We start from the raw sequence: 23455 nt of genomic DNA, 5'->3' as shown, positions 1-23455 counted from the left end.
TATACTTTCTAATGATATATTTATTTAAAATTTTATTAAATATTAAATATATAATACACATATTATTGGTCAATCGATTTGACCAAGCCAAATCAAAACAAGATTATTATTTTGATATGGTGAGTAATAAATAAATTCATTCTTTGCTATAGGTACACCAACTTACATTCTCATACTACCCATTTATTTTATATATAGCGGTTTATGTACTCTCTCCCCGAACGCAATCTCTAACCTCAGCATCAAATTCTTCAGTTGATTTTCGTTCTCGCGAATCATTTTTAATATCATTTGGATCAAACTTCAATATGAATCAGAGTTTATTTCTACATTTAATCCCGGAGCGGGATAACTATCATCACCTAAATCCGACGAATTTCTTAGTCTTTTAATAAAAGAAATTATATCAATTAACATTGAGCATACATAAATTCTAACACAACCAATAATTATATTTATATGCTAATAACTATCATATTATGTAATTATGTAATATCACAACCAACAATAGAAAATGAGCAGAAGGAAAATATAAAATTAGGGAAAAGCGAAACTTACAAATTAGCAGAGGAATAAAAAGGTAATTAGAGGTCAGAAAAATATGATGATTGATGTGTAAAATAATATCTACCGCAAGTGCACGGTGCTTGTTGTAAACAGATACTAGCAAGTACGGGTCGAATCCACAGGGAGACAAGTTTCAGGAATCTTAATCCGATTATCACAAATTGTTTCACAAGACAAACGAATATTTAAGAATTTTTTACTAACTAAATAATGCAATATAAAGATGATTTATATCAATTAACTAAAGTCTAGGACAATTCAGGTTCACCATGCTTACACCAAAATAGCCATTCGTATAATAATTCAACAAGTCATGTAATTAGAGCAATTGTTAATCTCTCTCAAGCATTAACACTCTCAGGAATCCATTGATGCTCTCGCACTCAATTTCAATCCCGCTAATCTTATGTGTGCCTCTAGTAAGTACATCTCTCGATCTTGTACTCCTATTTGCATACAATCAATCTATGATATTGGCCAATTACACAGATCAAACATCAAGACATATAGACTAGAATTACACGTTACCCATTAAACCACTAATGAAAATAAAGCAATACAATGGTGCAAACATGGCTCCCCTTCTGTCCTAGAATGAAACTACTCACACATAATAGCAGAAGTAAAAGCAACAAGAATAGTGAAGAGAGCCATATAAAACATTAACAAATAAACAAGAGATGAAAAGGAATACCTCAAACTTATATTAATGGAGAAAATAATGTCTAGAATAAAGTATGAAGAGATGAAGAAAAACCTAACCCTCTCTCAAATAGCGTAAGTAACTAATATCTATTCTAATGGTAATCTCTAATAATAAAATCTGATCCTCCTTTCATAATAAAAATCTTTCTAATATTTTAAATCAATATACAAAATAGAGATTTTATTATCCAAAACCAACAAGGATTCTCTCTCAAAATTCGCAGCTTTCTTTTCTGCTCTGTTTTCGAGCTTTTTCAGTTGGATTTTGCTTACTGGACCACTTCTGAATTAAAGAAAATTCCAAGAGCTTCGCGTGGGCTGTAAGATCGTCCAAATCCGACATCCAGAACTCAAATTATGGCCCAAACAGTACAGAAATCGGGTGGAACCCAATAAATCCGAATTTTAATAGAAATTAGCTCCAAAATAGCTACTTTATCTCCAAATCCTTCTCAACTTGGAATTCTTTATTTCCTACTATAAAACATGAAAATATATTTAAAAAAAATCCAAATCAGTGCAAAATATAATTAAATATGAGAATAAAATCATATAGAATATATATAAAAATATATTCTATCAATGATGTGTTTATCCTTGAGCCTGCATAAAAATGAAAATATAATCTTAAATTTTCAGTTCACAATCAATCCTTAATTTTAGTATATGCAAAAAATAAAAATTAAATATACGTAAATCTATCTATCTATTATATCTATTATATTAATAATAGCCCAACATGGGGCATGTGAGCAAGTATATTATGAGACTTTTTATTCGTGCAAAAAGACAACTTTATCCTTTTGGCTAATATTTGTTAAAAAATTTGTAGTTTTGTGGAATCGAACTTAGTGCATCTACTAGTATCTACTTCATTTATACCACTATGCTAGCTTGTCATTTGCATTTTAAGAGTATCTCCAAAAAACTCTTCATTTAGTGCCTGTTTGGGGTTGTGGTTGTGAACCACAACAGCTTTTTGTCAATAAGCTGGTACAAGGTTGTTTGGTAACGTCCAAAACAGCTTTTTATAACCGCGCTTTTTGTCTAAAAGCTGCTTTTACAGAAAGCAGGTATACCCCCGCTTTTCACAAAAGCGGCTGTTGCACCCCGCTATTACAAGTCCTGGCATCAAACCCTAGCACATGCAATTATTTTTATTCTTAAAACAAAACAACAGAACAAGCAGTACACACTTATGAAATAATTTGTTTTATTCTAATTTGGATTATTATTGCCCGTTAAGCATTTAAAATTACTTAATACTAAAAATTATTTTATTTTATATTTGAATATAAAAAATAAATGATAAGTAAATGTTGAACATATTTCACCTTAATTATATAGTTTTGCAAATAGAATATAGTTTTTAGTCATAAATTTTAATAGTTATTCCTACATAATTTTATATTTTAAATATGATTTGTATTTTTTTACTTACTTTATATTTTTTTAGTTTAATGAAGAGATTGACTTTAATAACTTATAAATGAACTTATGAAATATATATTATTACAAATTATATATATATATATACCCATATATATATATTAATAATATATATTCTTTTAAAAACCTGATACATTATTAAAAAAAAGTTAGTTATTTTTTTTAAAAAAAAATACGATATTAATAAATTGCAGATGTTAATAAAACTTGCAGTACACGTATAAAATATTTTTATTGTAATAATGTATAGTAAACAACAACAAATTACCTTTTCATTAGGATAAAGCAAGTATCATGCATCCTAATAGCAAGCATCATGCATCCTCCTTTACTCCTATAGTGTTTTAGTTGGATTTTGACTCGTAATGTTATTGTGTTTTTATTAAGGATAATCCTATAGTGTTTTAATTTGACTTAATTTTTATCTTCTTTTTTTCCTTGTGAAAACTTAATTTTTATCTTAATTAATTTTTTATTTTCTTATTTTATACAACTATAATTTGTTGTTCAATATTTGTCTATAAAATAATAAATAAAATATTATTTTATTTATACTTATAACTCCAAACATCAATTTAACAAAAAATTTACCAAACAGTTTGTTTTCAGCTTTTACTCAAACAGCACATTTGAAATCAAATTTACCAAACAGTCTCAGCTTTTATAAACAGCACTTTTTTAAACAGCACTTTTACTCACAGCAACAGCAATTTTCAACAGCAATCCCAAACAGACCCTTAGGCTCCTAACTTGAGATTTGAGAAGGAAGAGGAAAAATGTTGCTCTAAGAGACTCCTAAGTGGCTCTTAAATCACCAAGAACCTCTTGTTTCTCTCTCCTCTCTCCTCAAAGTTAAGAGCCACCACATGACTCCTAACTTATTTTTTCACAATAAAAAAATCCTTTCCTCCAATTCACCTCCATCTTTCCATCTCTTTTTTTATAGTGGAGCCCAATATATGAATAAAATATGAAATAAAGAAGAGATGTAGAGAGTATTGTTGGAGTTTACACTCTTAACTTTGTCCTAAATTGCTAAGAGCCACATTTTTTATATTATATTTGGGAGCCAACAAGGTGGCTCTTGGAGATGCTCTAATATTAGAGCATCTCCAAGAGTCTCCTTGTTGGCTCCTAAATATAATATGAAAAATATGGCTCTTAGCAATTTAGAACAAAGTTAAGAGTGTAAACTCCAACAATACTCTCTAAATCTCTTCTCTATTTCATATTTTATTCATATATTGGGCTCCACTACAACAAAAGAGAGTGAAAGATGGAGGTAAATTGGAGGGAAAGATTTTTTTATTGTAGAAAAATAAGTTAGGAGCCATGTGGTGGCTCTTAACTTTGAGGAGAGAGGAGAGAGAAACAAGAGGCTCTTAAGATTTAAGAGCACTTAAGAGTCTCTTGGAGCAACATTTTTCCTCTCCCTCCTCAAATCTCAAGTTAAGAGCCTAAATAAAGAGGCTCTTGGAGATGCTTTATACATATAATATGTGTCTGTCGTGCAAACAAAAAAATATTTGATATTTTTATTTTCCATGTTTAGCTTTAATAATATACTCGCCTATAACATGTGTGATGCACGTGTGTATTATAATAGTTAATAATTTTTTTTAAATGTGTTTAAATTAATAATTTATTGTGATATGTTGTTTGTCGGAATTCAAAACTTGAACCTTTTGTAGCATGGATGGAGAACTATAGAAATTCAAGCCAAATAAAATTGTTCAAACGAGTAAAATTCTTAAACCTGATGTAAAAAATAGCATGCATGTTATGTTAAGAACACAATAATATTAGAAAGTTATAGCGATAGTCATGACGATAAATTAACTAAATATTTATAAAATATATATGTCAACAATCATTTTAAATTTTATAATATTAAACTGGTCGTATCAAATAATAGCCGAACATGGGGCATATGAGCAAGTAAATTCATGAGACTTTTTATTCGTGTGAAAAGACAGATTTATCATTTTGTCTGATATTTGTTAAAAAGTTTGTGGTTTTTTAGAATCGAACTTGAGTGCATCCACTAACATCCGCTTCTTACATGCCACTGCGCTAACCTGTTATTTACATTTTATCATCATACATATAGTATGCATGTGTCGTGTGAACAAAAGAATATTTGATATTTTATCTTTTCATATTATAGTTTAGCTTTAATAATATACTCGCCTATAACTCGTGCTATACACATGTGTATTATAATAGTTAATAATTCTCTTAAATGTGTTTGAATTAATAGTTATTGTGATATGTTGTTGATGAGATTCAAAACTTGAACCTTCTGTAGCATGAATGGAGAAATATAGAAAATTAGAGCGATAGTCATGACGATAAATTAACTAAATATTCATGAAATATATATATGTATCAACAATCATTTTAGATTTTATAATATTAAACTGATCGCATCAAATTTTTAAGAAAAATTAATCTATTTATAAATCGAAATACCGGAAACTGTACCCGTGCCTTGCACGGATTTTAAGACTAGTATATATATAAACACAAACCGGATTGGGGAAGAATTGAATAAGTATTGTAATTTTGGTTGATGATTTTAGGAAAGTTGAATCTTGCGGAGGGGGAAGTATCGAAGAGCGAAGCAGAGCAAGAGGCAGGAGCAGAGCAGCGAGACCGGAGAGCAAATTTTTTTCAATCTTTTCACTTCACCAAGTCCAAATCTCGTATGCGTAATTTACTTAATGGCCCGGGCTCAATATAAAAAAGGATAGGTTGATTTATAAAATTGACAAATTTTAAAATAACTAGCATATTGCCCGTGCTTCGCACACGGGAATTTTACTATATTTTCAATTAATTTGAACAACACTATTTTTTGTTACCACAGTCTTGCGTTTTTCACAATTTTTTTTTTATGTTCGCCGTTTATTTACGTTTATATTAACAATCGGTGCATAATTCAAATATATAACTATTTATGAAAATGATAACAAATATCAACTATTAATTTATGAATGAACAATTTTTCAATTGTGTGATGGAGAATTTTTTTACATGAGTAGTCGTATATAATTTTTCATTTTTTTTATATTTATTGTTTTTTTGAGAAAAATTGAAAAAATTGACGATATTTAATACTATTGGATGCGGTGCGTTGTCCACATTCCGTGTGTGTGTTTAGAAATATTAATATATAACATTTTGTGCTCAATTTTTATCATTATCAAATAAAAATTTTATATTTAAATAGTATTTTTTCTAAAAGGCCCTACTTGAAACCTCAAAGATATCATATAATTGTCGTCGTTAAACTAATATAAATTATATTTATATATAGTTTCGTAAATTATATTTAATTTTTTTCTTTTAAATTAAAAATTGAATGTTTAAAATTTGAAACAAAATTAGAAATTAAAAAAACAAATTATGAGAGTACACTTATTCATCTTAAGATACGTGTCATGTAATTAGAGCAATTGTTAATCTCTCTCAAGCATTAACACTCTCAGGAATCCATTGATGCTCTCGCACTCAATTTCAATCCCGCTAATCTTATGTGTGCCTCTAGTAAGTACATCTCTCGATCTTGTACTCCTATTTGCATACAATCAATCTATGATATTGGCCAATTACACAGATCAAACATCAAGACATATAGACTAGAATTACACGTTACCCATTAAACCACTAATGAAAATAAAGCAATACAATGGTGCAAACATGGCTCCCCTTCTGTCCTAGAATGAAACTACTCACACATAATAGCAGAAGTAAAAGCAACAAGAATAGTGAAGAGAGCCATATAAAACATTAACAAATAAACAAGAGATGAAAAGGAATACCTCAAACTTATATTAATGGAGAAAATAATGTCTAGAATAAAGTATGAAGAGATGAAGAAAAACCTAACCCTCTCTCAAATAGCGTAAGTAACTAATATCTATTCTAATGGTAATCTCTAATAATAAAATCTGATCCTCCTTTCATAATAAAAATCTTTCTAATATTTTAAATCAATATACAAAATAGAGATTTTATTATCCAAAACCAACAAGGATTCTCTCTCAAAATTCGCAGCTTTCTTTTCTGCTCTGTTTTCGAGCTTTTTCAGTTGGATTTTGCTTACTGGACCACTTCTGAATTAAAGAAAATTCCAAGAGCTTCGCGTGGGCTGTAAGATCGTCCAAATCCGACATCCAGAACTCAAATTATGGCCCAAACAGTACAGAAATCGGGTGGAACCCAATAAATCCGAATTTTAATAGAAATTAGCTCCAAAATAGCTACTTTATCTCCAAATCCTTCTCAACTTGGAATTCTTTATTTCCTACTATAAAACATGAAAATATATTTAAAAAAAATCCAAATCAGTGCAAAATATAATTAAATATGAGAATAAAATCATATAGAATATATATAAAAATATATTCTATCAATGATGTGTTTATCCTTGAGCCTGCATAAAAATGAAAATATAATCTTAAATTTTCAGTTCACAATCAATCCTTAATTTTAGTATATGCAAAAAATAAAAATTAAATATACGTAAATCTATCTATCTATTATATCTATTATATTAATAATAGCCCAACATGGGGCATGTGAGCAAGTATATTATGAGACTTTTTATTCGTGCAAAAAGACAACTTTATCCTTTTGGCTAATATTTGTTAAAAAATTTGTAGTTTTGTGGAATCGAACTTAGTGCATCTACTAGTATCTACTTCATTTATACCACTATGCTAGCTTGTCATTTGCATTTTAAGAGTATCTCCAAAAAACTCTTCATTTAGTGCCTGTTTGGGGTTGTGGTTGTGAACCACAACAGCTTTTTGTCAATAAGCTGGTACAAGGTTGTTTGGTAACGTCCAAAACAGCTTTTTATAACCGCGCTTTTTGTCTAAAAGCTGCTTTTACAGAAAGCAGGTATACCCCCGCTTTTCACAAAAGCGGCTGTTGCACCCCGCTATTACAAGTCCTGGCATCAAACCCTAGCACATGCAATTATTTTTATTCTTAAAACAAAACAACAGAACAAGCAGTACACACTTATGAAATAATTTGTTTTATTCTAATTTGGATTATTATTGCCCGTTAAGCATTTAAAATTACTTAATACTAAAAATTATTTTATTTTATATTTGAATATAAAAAATAAATGATAAGTAAATGTTGAACATATTTCACCTTAATTATATAGTTTTGCAAATAGAATATAGTTTTTAGTCATAAATTTTAATAGTTATTCCTACATAATTTTATATTTTAAATATGATTTGTATTTTTTTACTTACTTTATATTTTTTTAGTTTAATGAAGAGATTGACTTTAATAACTTATAAATGAACTTATGAAATATATATTATTACAAATTATATATATATATACCCATATATATATATTAATAATATATATTCTTTTAAAAACCTGATACATTATTAAAAAAAAGTTAGTTATTTTTTTTAAAAAAAAATACGATATTAATAAATTGCAGATGTTAATAAAACTTGCAGTACACGTATAAAATATTTTTATTGTAATAATGTATAGTAAACAACAACAAATTACCTTTTCATTAGGATAAAGCAAGTATCATGCATCCTAATAGCAAGCATCATGCATCCTCCTTTACTCCTATAGTGTTTTAGTTGGATTTTGACTCGTAATGTTATTGTGTTTTTATTAAGGATAATCCTATAGTGTTTTAATTTGACTTAATTTTTATCTTCTTTTTTTCCTTGTGAAAACTTAATTTTTATCTTAATTAATTTTTTATTTTCTTATTTTATACAACTATAATTTGTTGTTCAATATTTGTCTATAAAATAATAAATAAAATATTATTTTATTTATACTTATAACTCCAAACATCAATTTAACAAAAAATTTACCAAACAGTTTGTTTTCAGCTTTTACTCAAACAGCACATTTGAAATCAAATTTACCAAACAGTCTCAGCTTTTATAAACAGCACTTTTTTAAACAGCACTTTTACTCACAGCAACAGCAATTTTCAACAGCAATCCCAAACAGACCCTTAGGCTCCTAACTTGAGATTTGAGAAGGAAGAGGAAAAATGTTGCTCTAAGAGACTCCTAAGTGGCTCTTAAATCACCAAGAACCTCTTGTTTCTCTCTCCTCTCTCCTCAAAGTTAAGAGCCACCACATGACTCCTAACTTATTTTTTCACAATAAAAAAATCCTTTCCTCCAATTCACCTCCATCTTTCCATCTCTTTTTTTATAGTGGAGCCCAATATATGAATAAAATATGAAATAAAGAAGAGATGTAGAGAGTATTGTTGGAGTTTACACTCTTAACTTTGTCCTAAATTGCTAAGAGCCACATTTTTTATATTATATTTGGGAGCCAACAAGGTGGCTCTTGGAGATGCTCTAATATTAGAGCATCTCCAAGAGTCTCCTTGTTGGCTCCTAAATATAATATGAAAAATATGGCTCTTAGCAATTTAGAACAAAGTTAAGAGTGTAAACTCCAACAATACTCTCTAAATCTCTTCTCTATTTCATATTTTATTCATATATTGGGCTCCACTACAACAAAAGAGAGTGAAAGATGGAGGTAAATTGGAGGGAAAGATTTTTTTATTGTAGAAAAATAAGTTAGGAGCCATGTGGTGGCTCTTAACTTTGAGGAGAGAGGAGAGAGAAACAAGAGGCTCTTAAGATTTAAGAGCACTTAAGAGTCTCTTGGAGCAACATTTTTCCTCTCCCTCCTCAAATCTCAAGTTAAGAGCCTAAATAAAGAGGCTCTTGGAGATGCTTTATACATATAATATGTGTCTGTCGTGCAAACAAAAAAATATTTGATATTTTTATTTTCCATGTTTAGCTTTAATAATATACTCGCCTATAACATGTGTGATGCACGTGTGTATTATAATAGTTAATAATTTTTTTTAAATGTGTTTAAATTAATAATTTATTGTGATATGTTGTTTGTCGGAATTCAAAACTTGAACCTTTTGTAGCATGGATGGAGAACTATAGAAATTCAAGCCAAATAAAATTGTTCAAACGAGTAAAATTCTTAAACCTGATGTAAAAAATAGCATGCATGTTATGTTAAGAACACAATAATATTAGAAAGTTATAGCGATAGTCATGACGATAAATTAACTAAATATTTATAAAATATATATGTCAACAATCATTTTAAATTTTATAATATTAAACTGGTCGTATCAAATAATAGCCGAACATGGGGCATATGAGCAAGTAAATTCATGAGACTTTTTATTCGTGTGAAAAGACAGATTTATCATTTTGTCTGATATTTGTTAAAAAGTTTGTGGTTTTTTAGAATCGAACTTGAGTGCATCCACTAACATCCGCTTCTTACATGCCACTGCGCTAACCTGTTATTTACATTTTATCATCATACATATAGTATGCATGTGTCGTGTGAACAAAAGAATATTTGATATTTTATCTTTTCATATTATAGTTTAGCTTTAATAATATACTCGCCTATAACTCGTGCTATACACATGTGTATTATAATAGTTAATAATTCTCTTAAATGTGTTTGAATTAATAGTTATTGTGATATGTTGTTGATGAGATTCAAAACTTGAACCTTCTGTAGCATGAATGGAGAAATATAGAAAATTAGAGCGATAGTCATGACGATAAATTAACTAAATATTCATGAAATATATATATGTATCAACAATCATTTTAGATTTTATAATATTAAACTGATCGCATCAAATTTTTAAGAAAAATTAATCTATTTATAAATCGAAATACCGGAAACTGTACCCGTGCCTTGCACGGATTTTAAGACTAGTATATATATAAACACAAACCGGATTGGGGAAGAATTGAATAAGTATTGTAATTTTGGTTGATGATTTTAGGAAAGTTGAATCTTGCGGAGGGGGAAGTATCGAAGAGCGAAGCAGAGCAAGAGGCAGGAGCAGAGCAGCGAGACCGGAGAGCAAATTTTTTTCAATCTTTTCACTTCACCAAGTCCAAATCTCGTATGCGTAATTTACTTAATGGCCCGGGCTCAATATAAAAAAGGATAGGTTGATTTATAAAATTGACAAATTTTAAAATAACTAGCATATTGCCCGTGCTTCGCACACGGGAATTTTACTATATTTTCAATTAATTTGAACAACACTATTTTTTGTTACCACAGTCTTGCGTTTTTCACAATTTTTTTTTTATGTTCGCCGTTTATTTACGTTTATATTAACAATCGGTGCATAATTCAAATATATAACTATTTATGAAAATGATAACAAATATCAACTATTAATTTATGAATGAACAATTTTTCAATTGTGTGATGGAGAATTTTTTTACATGAGTAGTCGTATATAATTTTTCATTTTTTTTATATTTATTGTTTTTTTGAGAAAAATTGAAAAAATTGACGATATTTAATACTATTGGATGCGGTGCGTTGTCCACATTCCGTGTGTGTGTTTAGAAATATTAATATATAACATTTTGTGCTCAATTTTTATCATTATCAAATAAAAATTTTATATTTAAATAGTATTTTTTCTAAAAGGCCCTACTTGAAACCTCAAAGATATCATATAATTGTCGTCGTTAAACTAATATAAATTATATTTATATATAGTTTCGTAAATTATATTTAATTTTTTTCTTTTAAATTAAAAATTGAATGTTTAAAATTTGAAACAAAATTAGAAATTAAAAAAACAAATTATGAGAGTACACTTATTCATCTTAAGATACGTGTCTATATTGAAAAGAAATTGTATACCAAAGGACTACCATAGTCAAAAGGAGGTGATTGTTAGAGCCAACATGCACACAGTTGAAGAACATGAACAGAATGTCTCGTAAATTTTTTATTCTTATTTGAAACATAAATCTCTATAAAACTGATTACTCATGTGCTTACAGACTTTATCTTCTATGTTTAACGTATCTAAAATCAAACTAATACAAACAAAAAACTTAAAGCAATACCTCTGCAGATGACTTTAGAATTTTCATAACACACCAATCTGGTTGCATTAAAACAGATAATTAATCATCAGTGCTTACAGACTCTGGTGTTTGTTTTCAGGCCGGACAGTTTGACTACTCTGTTCTGGAACCCTGCTGTGAAGATCATTTGTGCACGTGATCCTGGAGGTGTGTCTGGATTGTTTTGGAGCCAGTTCTATAAAATCGGAATATCAGAGACGAAGGGCCTTGTTGCTGTTGGTATTTCCAGATTATCTGCATTTTTAAAAATGAAGCTGCCATGTTCTTGAGGAGAGATTTCCTACCTCGGTTTTCTGCAAATGGGAAAAGAAATTCTATTTGTCAGCTATGTAAAATGATCTTTTGGATCCTCCAAAAGAACGTACACACGTCTTTGACTGTACTAAATATTAAAGGCACAACTAATACATACAAAGAGAACTCAGAATAAGAAACAATAAAAACAGCATAATTGTACAGAATAGAAATCTTATTTACATATGTCAAGCCTCGGTCAAAGAAATATATAGCTTTCTCTAGATAAATCAATTATGGAAATTGTTTTTGCAGTTCTTTCCAATTCATTGCTAGTCCATTCCATCCACCAACATCCCCGCCGATTAACTCTAAAATTCACTCTTATTACTTATATCTTGGTAAGTTCATTTGGAACAATGATACCGTGAATGTCAAAAGTTAGAGACTACTTGCTAGCACACAGTAAGAAGACATTCTTACAGTGGAACCTCTGATGTCTTATTACTTTATTTAGCACCTAATGGAAAATATAAGTAAAATTACAAACAATTATGCATGCGGAGTAATTAATACAAAGCTATGAAAAGTAATTTAATTTGTAAATGGATTCCCCGAGACTTAATAACTGCAAAGTCCTGCCCAGTAACTTTCTTAATCTACCTAAACAAAATCGAAGACAACAATTTTAAAAATGATTTTTACTTATGTAGTTAGTGCACAACATAGACGCCTCAGTGGATCATGTATATTGAGGTGCTTCGATGGGTAGGATAAGATTAGCAAAACAGCCTTAAAGTCATTTATGCATGCATACAGCCGAATTAATGCATTTTCTTAACTGCTAATATTGCAAAATAACATACCTGCATGCTTAGATGGAACGCATCATCAGCACGAGTTATAACCCATTATTCAAGAACCGGAACAAAAATAATCTGCTTTTTCTCCGTTAGTTGGTCTGTATGGACTGGCTAATAAGTGTTCACAAAGTGCCATCTGGAGATGTAACCAAATTAAAACCAGAAAAAGCGAGTTTGACATTAAAATGATAAGACTTTCTGGCAAAATCAAGTAATACATGTGAGCCAGAGATTAATTGTCCATATGATTTTATTCTCTTAGTGGTAGATTCTGCTAACACGCTCAAGCTTGTAATGTCGTCCCTCCAATGCCAACAGAGCATTCGGAAACATGGAGAACTTGCTTTAAAAACAGGAACAGCATCAGGAGTGAATTGTGGTAAGCATTCTGAGGTCCAGCAGTAAACTGTTGAATTCTGGTGGTAAATTTAGACATATATTAGAAAAAGAAAGATAGATCTAAGAACGTGACACTATACACTGACCTGATATATATGCCCTTATGGATTAATATTAAGCATCCTCAGCATCTCCATGACTCAAAATTTATAATTATTTCTTTTCAAAAAAATTGATAATTAATGAGTTTAGGGAAGATCAAGGGGAGAGTTTTCAAGAATATGTTGAATCTCCACCTTATACTCAGATGCCATTATCTGAAATTCTCCTTCTGTTGTTTGTATTTCTGGTTTTCCTCAAACAATCCACTTCGCATAATGACTTCTCTGATATCCATCAATTTACATCCTCCAGCCTTGGTTTCATTAACTCTTATTAGCATGTCTTGCTCATTATATAATGTAGCAGTCCTGAAAATAATAATAATGTTATACATATACAACGATTTTAACAATCAACCTCAACAATCCATCAATCTATTGGCACATAATGCATAAATAAGATGCAGCAAGGCTAATGAATATACAAAACTGATAGCTCCAATATCAATCTATTGACATCGTTCAAGCTGAGGAATTCCAAATCTTGAAAAAAAAACTAATATAAATAATACCGATCGATATATCTTTACAAAATTCAAATATAAGATATAAGGTTATATATCTCCTCGTCTGATATAAACTTCACGCATGAATAACAATATTTTAGACTCAGATACGCTATACTCTTTGACTAACAGAGGTACCTGCAACCATTTTATCTTTAGCTTTATCCTCTGCTTGAGACGGAAGACCTCCCACAGATTAACAAATCCAGCTTTTTCCATCATAGTCGCTTCCTTAAAAAAATTCCTATAAAATAGATATAAAATTGTCTGAAAAAATCGGATGACACTAAAATAATCAATATAATCATTAGAGACTTAAAAACCACTAAATTTGATTTGGTAGAAACCATACCTCTAACATATAGTCTGTGGAATCAAACCATACCTTTTCATCATTATAGTCGGTCTTGCCGTAATCGGGTTGGTATGAGAATCAAAGTAAGCAGGAATGACATAAAAAACAAAAATGGTCAAAACATGTGCATAACATTAATCTCGTTTCAGACCTGTTTCACGTTTTCAGAACATATGAAGTAAGTGATGATGAAGTCGCATATAAAATAGTACATGTAAGCTTACGTACCAAATGAATTTATAGGAGGAAAACTTGTGATGAATAGAGGGATTTACCTGAAGAATAATGGCAGCAAAAAACCTAACCAGTTTGAAATTTGAAATTTGGCATATTCAAATCACACGGCTAAATTATCGGAAGAGAACCGCTGGTGTAGAGCAAATCAATTATGAAACCCGGATTATAATGGGTGGATATGATGCTCAAAATCAGGAAGTATCAGGATGTATAACTGAAAGTAATTTACAGACCCGATAATGACCCGGATAGAATATGGGTTTAATCAAATAATGCGTGACTTCGGTACAAATCAGCAAATGGGTCAGGACTGGATTAATATTGGATAATCCGGATTGATAAAAAGACAGAAATGGGCAACAAAAATAACTCCTAAGCTTTGGAAAGAAAGAAAGGGTAAATTTAGTAATTTTCCAAATCCTTTGCTAGCAAGATTTAAGAATATATTGATATATTGATAAATAAAGATGTTATGGACTTGAGAGTGGGCTGAAGCCTCCTGCCCTTGCGAATCCTCCACTTCTCACAGTCACACGGATTGAAAAAGGACATGGTAAAAATATTACTCCCTCCGTCCCCTGAATTGTATATATATTGAGGGATAGGGAGGTGGACGCGACACTTATTTGAATGCTTCCAGAAGGTATAATTCTATAATTTTTTTTTAATATTTTTTTCCCTGAATAAAAGTTTAATATTTGATTTTTTATTTATAAAAATGAATTTTAAAAATAAATTATAAAACTATACTTTATAGGATATTAAACTGTGTGCTGACCAGCGAAAAAAAAATATAAAAATGCGAGACGGGGTGAATATTCCGCTTGTGCCGAAGCTCCCACGGCTTGGAACACTTATGTTGTGTTTGGTTGGGAGGAATGAAATTTGTCAAGAATGGAATGAAATTAGGAATGGAATGGTGAGAGAATGGAAAGAAGGTTGAATGGAATGATCAATTCAAAACTCTTGTTTGGTTCATTTTTTTATGATTGGAATGGAATGAACCATTCCATTCATTTGAGTTGAAGCAAATTCGGTGTTTTATTGCCCATATCTCCAATAGAATACGGGAGTTGAAGCAAAGTGGTTGGTCACCCTCCTGGGTGATGTCAGAGACATTCAACGTGAGTCATCACCTTCCCAATACCTTGTACTAGAAGAGAATTAATGATCAGATATGTACTCCCTCCGTCCCAGTCATTTGTATACAAATGGCTGGGACACGGAGACCAAGAAAATGGGTAAGAAATTAGTAAAGTTGGATAAAAAGTGAGTATAGTGATGGGAGCCATTTATATTTAATAATAAATTTGAGATGGTGGAGAAAGGTAGTGGGTGTAATAGTGTTTATATTATTATAGAATGGAGATAGTGGAAGAAAGTAGTTTGTATAATGATGCTTTTGGAATGTATACAATTGATGGGACGTCCCAAAACGGAAACTGTATACAATTCATTGGGACGGAGGGAGTACCTTTTAAACAGAGAATTTAAAACCAAAGAACATATATTAGTCTCCCATAAGTTTCGACAGCTTCCTGCATCCATCTCATCTTCTCTCCGCCATGAGTGGGCAGAACTTGCAATTTATCTTCAACAGTTTCACACAGTACTCCAAGAGCCATTGTATTTTGAGTGACCTTTTATAGGCAATGACCTATACCCATTTAGTATATATCTACCCACACGCAATATTAATTAGTTTATTTTTCCTTCACATGAGAATATCTTTTACATCTGTTGAAGGTTTACGATCTTAAAGTTAGAGCTGGCCATTCGGGCGGGCCGGGGCGTGCCGGGCCGGTTTAACCACGGTCCGAGCTGCTCCCAGGCAAACCGTAACCGGCACGGCTGCACATGCGGGCCGGGCCGGGCCGGGCCCGGTTAAGAAAGTGTGGAACCGGAACCGTATAATACGGGTTAGGCGGGTTTCACGGGTTTGTACGGGTTGGCGGTTCACGGTTTTGGACGGGTTTGCGGTTCAACCGTGTTCGCTTGCAGGAATGAAGTGGTTTGCTGGATATTAGAATGAATGACAAACTATGATTGCTTTGTTTTCTTTTATTTTATTTTTTTTCTTTTCCATAACAAGTGTTGGTTTTGTAAACAAATAAATAATTTTTTGATAATAAATAATGGTTTGGTAAAAAGAGGACGATACCTTTTATAAATTTTATTTATTAAACATAATTCGGAACAAATTTAGTTAGTAAAACAAAATCAACCCTAAACCAAATTAATTTTTAAAAGTAAATCAAAACGAAAAAAATTTATTATTTATTAAGTTTTATAAGAAAATCAAAATGAAATTAATTTAATTTTTAAAACAAAATCAAAAAAATGAATTTAATTTTTAAAATAAATTGAAAATGAAATGAAATTATTCTTTAAAACAAAATCGAAATAAAATTAATTAAACTAGCATCTACTTTACGAACTAAGATGAAATGAATAACTAAACTATAAACAAAAGAACTAAACCATAAACAAAATCAAAACAGAGAGTGCTTGCAAGTTCACGGTTTGGCGGGCCGGTTCCGGTTCCGAGTCGTGCCGTGCCGAACCTTTACGGTTTGGCGGGCCGTGCCGGTCCGGTTCACGGTCCCCAATCCCAAGACCCGTATTCGGCACGTGGTCTTAAGCGGTCCATGCGGGTTTCGAACCGGCCCGTGTTTAGGCGGTTTCGGGCCGTTCAAAAAGCGGTTCGGGGCGTGCCGGTTCGGTCGGTTTGGCCCGAATGGCCACCTCTACTTAAAGTTGCATGACATAACATAAGACATGAAAAATGAAAGAATTAATGAACTCAGATTTCAACTCTCCAACTTTGATACTGTAGATTCACTCATCATGATGAAATTGCAAGAACAAATGAAAGGGCTCTATAGAATAGATAATAGAGTACAGTTGTGGCTGATATAGCATGAATTAAACGAAAATTAAAGTATATATTATATGAAATCATGATTCTGTTAATGAAATTTCCACATTTGGCTGGCTTTGCAGTGAAGAAGCTTCTTGAGGAGGTAATGATGTTGTAGGATCATCTCAAACCAATTGTATATATCGAGGATAAGCTTATAACTAGGGCTGAGCAAAACCGAACCGGAACCGAAGAACCGAACCGAACTGTGAAAATTCGGTCCGATTCGGTTCCTTTTTTTCCAGAAATTCGGTTCTTTCGGTTTTTCGGTCCGGACCGAATTAAATTTCGGTTTGGTCCGGTCCTTTTGAAAAAATTTCGGTTCCGGACCGAATACACCGAACTATTTATATTAAATATAATATATATTATATGTTTTAGTCGTAACTTGGAAACTACATACGCAGACTTCTTACTTCCCGGTTCGGTCCATATGCAAATTTCGGTCCGGTTCGGTCCGGACAAAATTGCAAATTCGGTTCTCGGTTTTTTCGGTTCGGTCCGGTTCTGGACCGAACCGACCGAATGCTCAGCCCTACTTATAACTATATTTACCTGTCAAAAAATTCTTGATATGATTTTTTTCAAAGAAAGATTGTGATAGAGTAAAGATTGAAAAAGTTAACAACACCACCAATTTGATCATTTTAAGTGTAATAAAACGGGTTAATTATCAATTAGGTCACTTTTTGCGTTAGAAAATATCAAGTGTATGTAGGGATGGCAAACGGGTCGGTCGAAACGGGTTTTGTAAAAACCAAACCCGAACCTGATTTTATATCATAAACCCGAACCCGAACCTGAACCCGAAAAACCCGAATTATGTAAACCCAAACCCGAACCCGTCGGGTTTTATTCGGGTTCGGGTTTAACCCGAAACCCGAAAAATATAATTATTTAAAAAAATGAAAATTCAAAAATTCAGCAGATTAAAATAAAAATACCAAAAATTCTGAATATTTAAGCACGGAAAAAGCATATGGCACATTCGTTGCAAGGCAGCAACATTACCTGTATGCAGTCTGCCTCTGATATCTAGTTTGTAAACAAAGGGAATGAAGCGCTAATCAGATTAATGATTTAATAAATACTAATAAAGAATAAATATTAAAAATTAGTAGTATTACGGTATACTATATATGTACATGTTACTAATAAATATCAATAATATAAAAATATATACACACACGGGTTTCGGGTCGGATTCGGGTTCGGGTTCGGTTTGAAACTGGTTTCGGGTTTTCGGGTCGGGTTCGAAACGGTATGCCATAAACCCGAACCCGACCCGAAAATAGTTCGGGTTTAAAAATTAAACCCGAACCCAAACCCGAATATTTCGGGTTCGGTAAAACCCTATCGGATCGGCATGGATCGGGTATCCATCGGTTCGGTACAAATTGCCATCCCTAAGTGTATCACTCAGAAATTTTTGGTCTCATTTGAATCACTAAAGTCATAAAAAATATCAAATGGATACCTCTAATATTTTTTCGAGTGTAAACTTTATTTTTCATTGAGTTTCACACAAATTTCTTGACTGTTAGTACAATCAAATGAATGGTTATGAATTCTACTATTTATGATAATATATTCAAATTTTAAGAAATTTATTCACTATTTATTTTTAATTTTGCAATTATTTTGTTTGATATATATCAAATAAATAATAAATAAATTTAATCAGGTTCGGATTCGAATCAGGTTCGGTTAATCGGGTCGGGTTTGTTTCGGTTGGCCTAAAAACCAACTCGAACCAAATTCAATCGGTTTTAAAAATATAAACCAAACTCATAATTATACTATAAAAATCAGGTTCGGTAAAAATTATTCGGATTGATTCGATCGGATATCTGTCTGTTCGAAAAATATCGTCATCCCTGGTCTAATCAGATTGAAGACTCTGGAGTGAAATGGCATACGAATAATATTCACTTATACAACCGACGGCTGGCCCGCAACTGACCGGCCGTCATACAAATAACAGACATGATGAGATATCATATCTGGATTATACTCGAAAGAAATTATAGACCATAAATTACTGACGATGACAACTAACAGACTTGTTGATCAAAATCTTCCACAAAAGCCTTTAGATTCTTATCCGAAGAGCCCCCTTTTGTTGCTTCCCTAGCCAAATCACCCCATTTCTCAGCATTCCTTCTCAACACTTCATCCCCCATCACCAGTTCCAAGCACCTGTGAACTTCATCCCCATCAACCACTCCTTTTTCATCACCATTCACTCTCACTCCCGTCTTCCACACATCTTCTATCAGCTTTGCATTCGTGGTCTGGTCGGTCCAATGTGGAAACGCCACCACGGGGACCCCTGAAACCAGGCTCTCCAACGTCGAATTCCATCCACAATGCGTCACAAAACATCCTAATGAAGGGTGTGAAAGTACTTCTAGCTGACTACACCAAGGCACTATCATCCCTTGTTGTTCTAATTCCTCCATGCAACTCAATTTCTCTTCTTCTAGCCCATTTTCGCCTTCCTTTTTTCGTATCACCCACAGAAAAGGCATCCCACTTTTCAACAAGCCTCTCCCAATCTCCTCCACTTGATGTTTCGACAGTGTCAAAATACTCCCGAATGAAATATAAACCACGGATCTCCTAGCCTTGGAATCCAACCAATCAATGTAGTTTCGTGATTTTTGGAAAAGGTCCCCTCCCACTGAAGTGTCCGAGGGATCCTTGCCGTCCAAGAAAGCTGACGGAAGAATCGGCCCTACTGCAATCAACTTGAGCTTATCCACTGCTCTGAGAGCCTCACATTCCAACGCGTCGAAAGAATTCACCAGCACCTTAGGTTCCTCATCAGCATTAAGCACATCTAGCTGCTCTTTGAACGATGGAAGCGCGAAACTGTACATTTCGTGACAATTCGGAAGGAGAAAAGAGGGAAGGTCACGTGCATGGAGGCGCGGCAAGCCAGGTAATTGTATAGACCATTCGGGGTCATCTAGACAATTCTTCATGGCATCACCGTAGCCATTGAAATAGTAGTAGTAAAGATCTAGAACCGCAGCTGGTTGGATCCAAAGGAGCGCAGATGGAACGTGAATTTCACGTGCCACCTCGGCCACCCAAGGGAGGAGAAGCGTGTACACCACGCAACTAACAGGGCGGCCTTTTTCAGCACTCGAACGCAATATTTCTCTGACTCTCTCGGAGCCGTGACTGCGAATTGAGGACATGAACTTGTTAGCGTCATCAGTGAGCTTGAATCCGTCGTCGTAGCCGTCGGAGAAGGAAGCGAGGTGAAGGCCTTTTGTGGCTGCTAGGGTTTTGGCCATGCGGGTGTGAGCTGACAAGCTGGTGGCGAATGTCACTTCTGCCCCCATGCTGGTGAGCTTCTTGGCGAACTGGAGGCTCGGATTTATGTGGCCTTGGGCCGGGAAAGTTATGAGGAGAATGTGACGCTGATGGGCCATTATTGATTGAATATAAAGCTTTGGGAATCTTCTCAACTTTGTGGTAAGAAGAATAGAAGATGATTGAAATGTATTGAGCTTGAGTTGGAGGAGCTGGTTGGTTACTGAACATGATAGATCAATGAGCGGATATTTATAGGCTCAAAACACTCAGTGGCGTTCAAATTTTTTGTATTAATGTATTATTATCCTTGGGAAATTATATCTAAAACAATATTTACAGGTAATAAAAGTTTTTCAACACATGGGTCTTCAGAGGGTGTGGGTTCCAATTTTTTCCATACTAATATATGGGCTCCTGCGGTACTCTCAACTCTGTGCTTTGGGTCCATTTTCTCAAAATTGTCTGGTTAGAAGGAATTTTTGAAATTAAGTTATTCCTCGTGGCACGGATTTAATGTTACTATAAAGGATAGTTGTATGTTTTTTTTGTTTTTTTCCAATTAAAATTTAACATTTATCCAGAAAAAACTGAAAATAAGTTATAAAATTATATTTTAAAGGAAAAGTAAAATGTATGTCGAGCAGTGAGAAAAAATGTCTAGAATTAAATACAACAGAGAGAAAATATAGATTTATGTTTTACATGATCACTAAAGTACATGCCTCGTCCCGTCCCTCAATATTTACAATTGAGAGAGTCGGAGGAATAGTAGTGAGTTTTTTCGTGAATGAGGGTATTTGTCAAGATTTATTTGACAAGTTTGGCTACGTAAATTAAAGACTAAAGATTTGTTTTCTTAAAAATATATATATATATATATATATATATATTTATATAGTTTTTTTGGATATAAATATTAAAGAGGTGTTTCATATTTATTATGTGAAAAAATAAATTATTTAAAAAATAGAGAGTTTTATATATTTTTTTGTCAAAAATAACCTCTCATTCCGGTCACATTATTGTACGAATAAACTGCACTTACACTCATTCAGTGACGTTTGAGATGACGAACATGTAGAGTAAGAAGCTGAAATAATTGTATTCCATGAAGTGCAAGAGATCTGATCTGACCCTGTGAAGGTGATGTCTATAGTACTATAAATCAATTTAAATGTGTTACGACAAACTAACAGTTGTTTGTCTCAGCTATGAGTACATGCCAAATCGACATAAATTATTTGGTCACTCATGACATGAGCTCCGCACCGAATTCAGCGATTTCATCCATGCATTAATTAATTAATGTAATAGTATTGTGTTTGTATTTGTACACATCTAGAGTCCTCAAGTTCTTTGTGTCCACCTTAAACTCCCCATCTTATTTCTGAAAAGTTGATTTGATACTGAGGTTTTCTTAAATTTTACTGTTATGGACCGATTTTAGAGATTTTAAAATGAATTTGATATTTGAAATACATAATCACCTCAATATAATTTTTTTTATTTTTTTAACAAGAAACACATACGATTTAAAAAAATTAATTAATTAGAGGTGCACACACTCTTACAAGCATATATTTCATGAAAAAAATTTCTTTCATTCCAGAAAACTTATAATCTAATTACAAGCTTCTAAAATATATCCAGTTAGGTTGTAGATAGAGGTGCCAAACGGGCGGTCCGGGGCGGGCCGGGCCGAATTTTTATCGGGCCGAGTTACAGGAATATGATTTGTAACCGGCCCGTTTGGTAAGGCGGGCCGGTTCGGTTCCCGGCCGAATTCGACCGAATTAATTCGTGAACCGATTCGCGGGTTCACGAGTTGAAACGGTTCATTTATTTATTTATTTTTTCATATTTTAGTTGAATTAAATTAAATATTTTTTAAAATAAAATTATTATATTGTAAATAAAAGAAGTCAAAAATAAAAAACAAAAAAAATTTGAGACAAAACATACCACTCCGCCAGCCTTAAAACCGTAAATCATTCGCGATTCACGAATCAATTCATGATTCGCAAATCACGAATCAATTCGCGAATCGCGAATGATTCGCGTCTTTTCTCGGAATTTAGTTCGTACTCAGTTATCTTAAATTATCATATTTATTAATTTATTAATTAAATTAAAATAAAATAAAAAAGAGGATGATACCTCATATAAATTTTATTAATAAAAAAAATATTTTATAATTCTCATCGACTCGTTAATTCGCAGGCCGGTTCCGGTTTCTAATATTAGGATTCGTATTCGATTCGTAAAATATAACGAGCCGGTCCGGACCGAATCAAGCCCGTCCCGAATCGAATTTTGACGAACTTTTTATCGGGCCGGTTCCGAACGAACGGTTCAAAACCACTCGATCGGCCACCTCTAGTTGTAGATGGGTTTATAAAGTCAAATTACATGCAGATGGTTCCCTAGAAAAGTGTAAAGCTCGCTTGACAGCTGAGGGGTCTAATCAGAGACATGGTATTGAGTTTGAATAAACTTTTTCTCCGAACGTGCAAAACATCCCCGGACATTTATGCAACATACTTTTAGTGTCTAAAATAGAAAATCATAAATTTCACCAGCACCTTACCTAAAAAATATAATTGAAGTTGTTAAGTATTTTGACAAGTATATATAAATAAATATTTTACATAATTATTTTTATATGAAATTATTCACCCATATATGATATCATTCATTATTATAGTTGAAAGTCGTTCGAAAACCAATTTTGATGAACTGGCTAGTAATAAGTAAGATTACTTCTTGTAGCCACAAATGATGGTGCATAAATATAATAATAACATTTAGTAAAAT

The 23455-nt window shown here is 32.4% G+C and overlaps 1 protein-coding gene and 1 long non-coding RNA gene across 2 annotated transcripts; both read right to left on the bottom strand.

Annotated features, from left to right (window-relative positions):
• Positions 1-11533: 11533 nt before the first annotated feature.
• LOC108206689 (uncharacterized) lies at positions 11534-14568 on the bottom strand. The gene is made up of 7 exons (XR_010288815.1): positions 14433-14568; positions 14155-14308; positions 13941-14046; positions 13432-13605; positions 13015-13212; positions 12800-12932; positions 11534-11992 (listed from the first exon to the last, which is right to left on the bottom strand). It is a non-coding gene; the product is annotated as an uncharacterized LOC108206689 (long non-coding RNA).
• A 4647-nt stretch (positions 14569-19215) lies between these two features.
• LOC108205838 (crocetin glucosyltransferase, chloroplastic) lies at positions 19216-20995 on the bottom strand. The gene has a single exon (XM_017375931.2). It carries the CDS (start codon positions 20755-20757, stop codon positions 19369-19371), a length of 1389 nt encoding a protein of 462 aa, XP_017231420.1. The 5' UTR covers positions 20758-20995; the 3' UTR covers positions 19216-19368.
• Positions 20996-23455: the final 2460 nt, after the last annotated feature.

This window comes from Daucus carota, chromosome 2, assembly GCF_001625215.2.
Source record: "Daucus carota subsp. sativus chromosome 2, DH1 v3.0, whole genome shotgun sequence".
Lineage (NCBI taxonomy): Eukaryota > Viridiplantae > Streptophyta > Magnoliopsida > Apiales > Apiaceae > Daucus > Daucus carota.
Note: the sequence above shows the minus strand (reverse complement) of the source record. Positions and strands in the feature narration are given on the sequence as shown.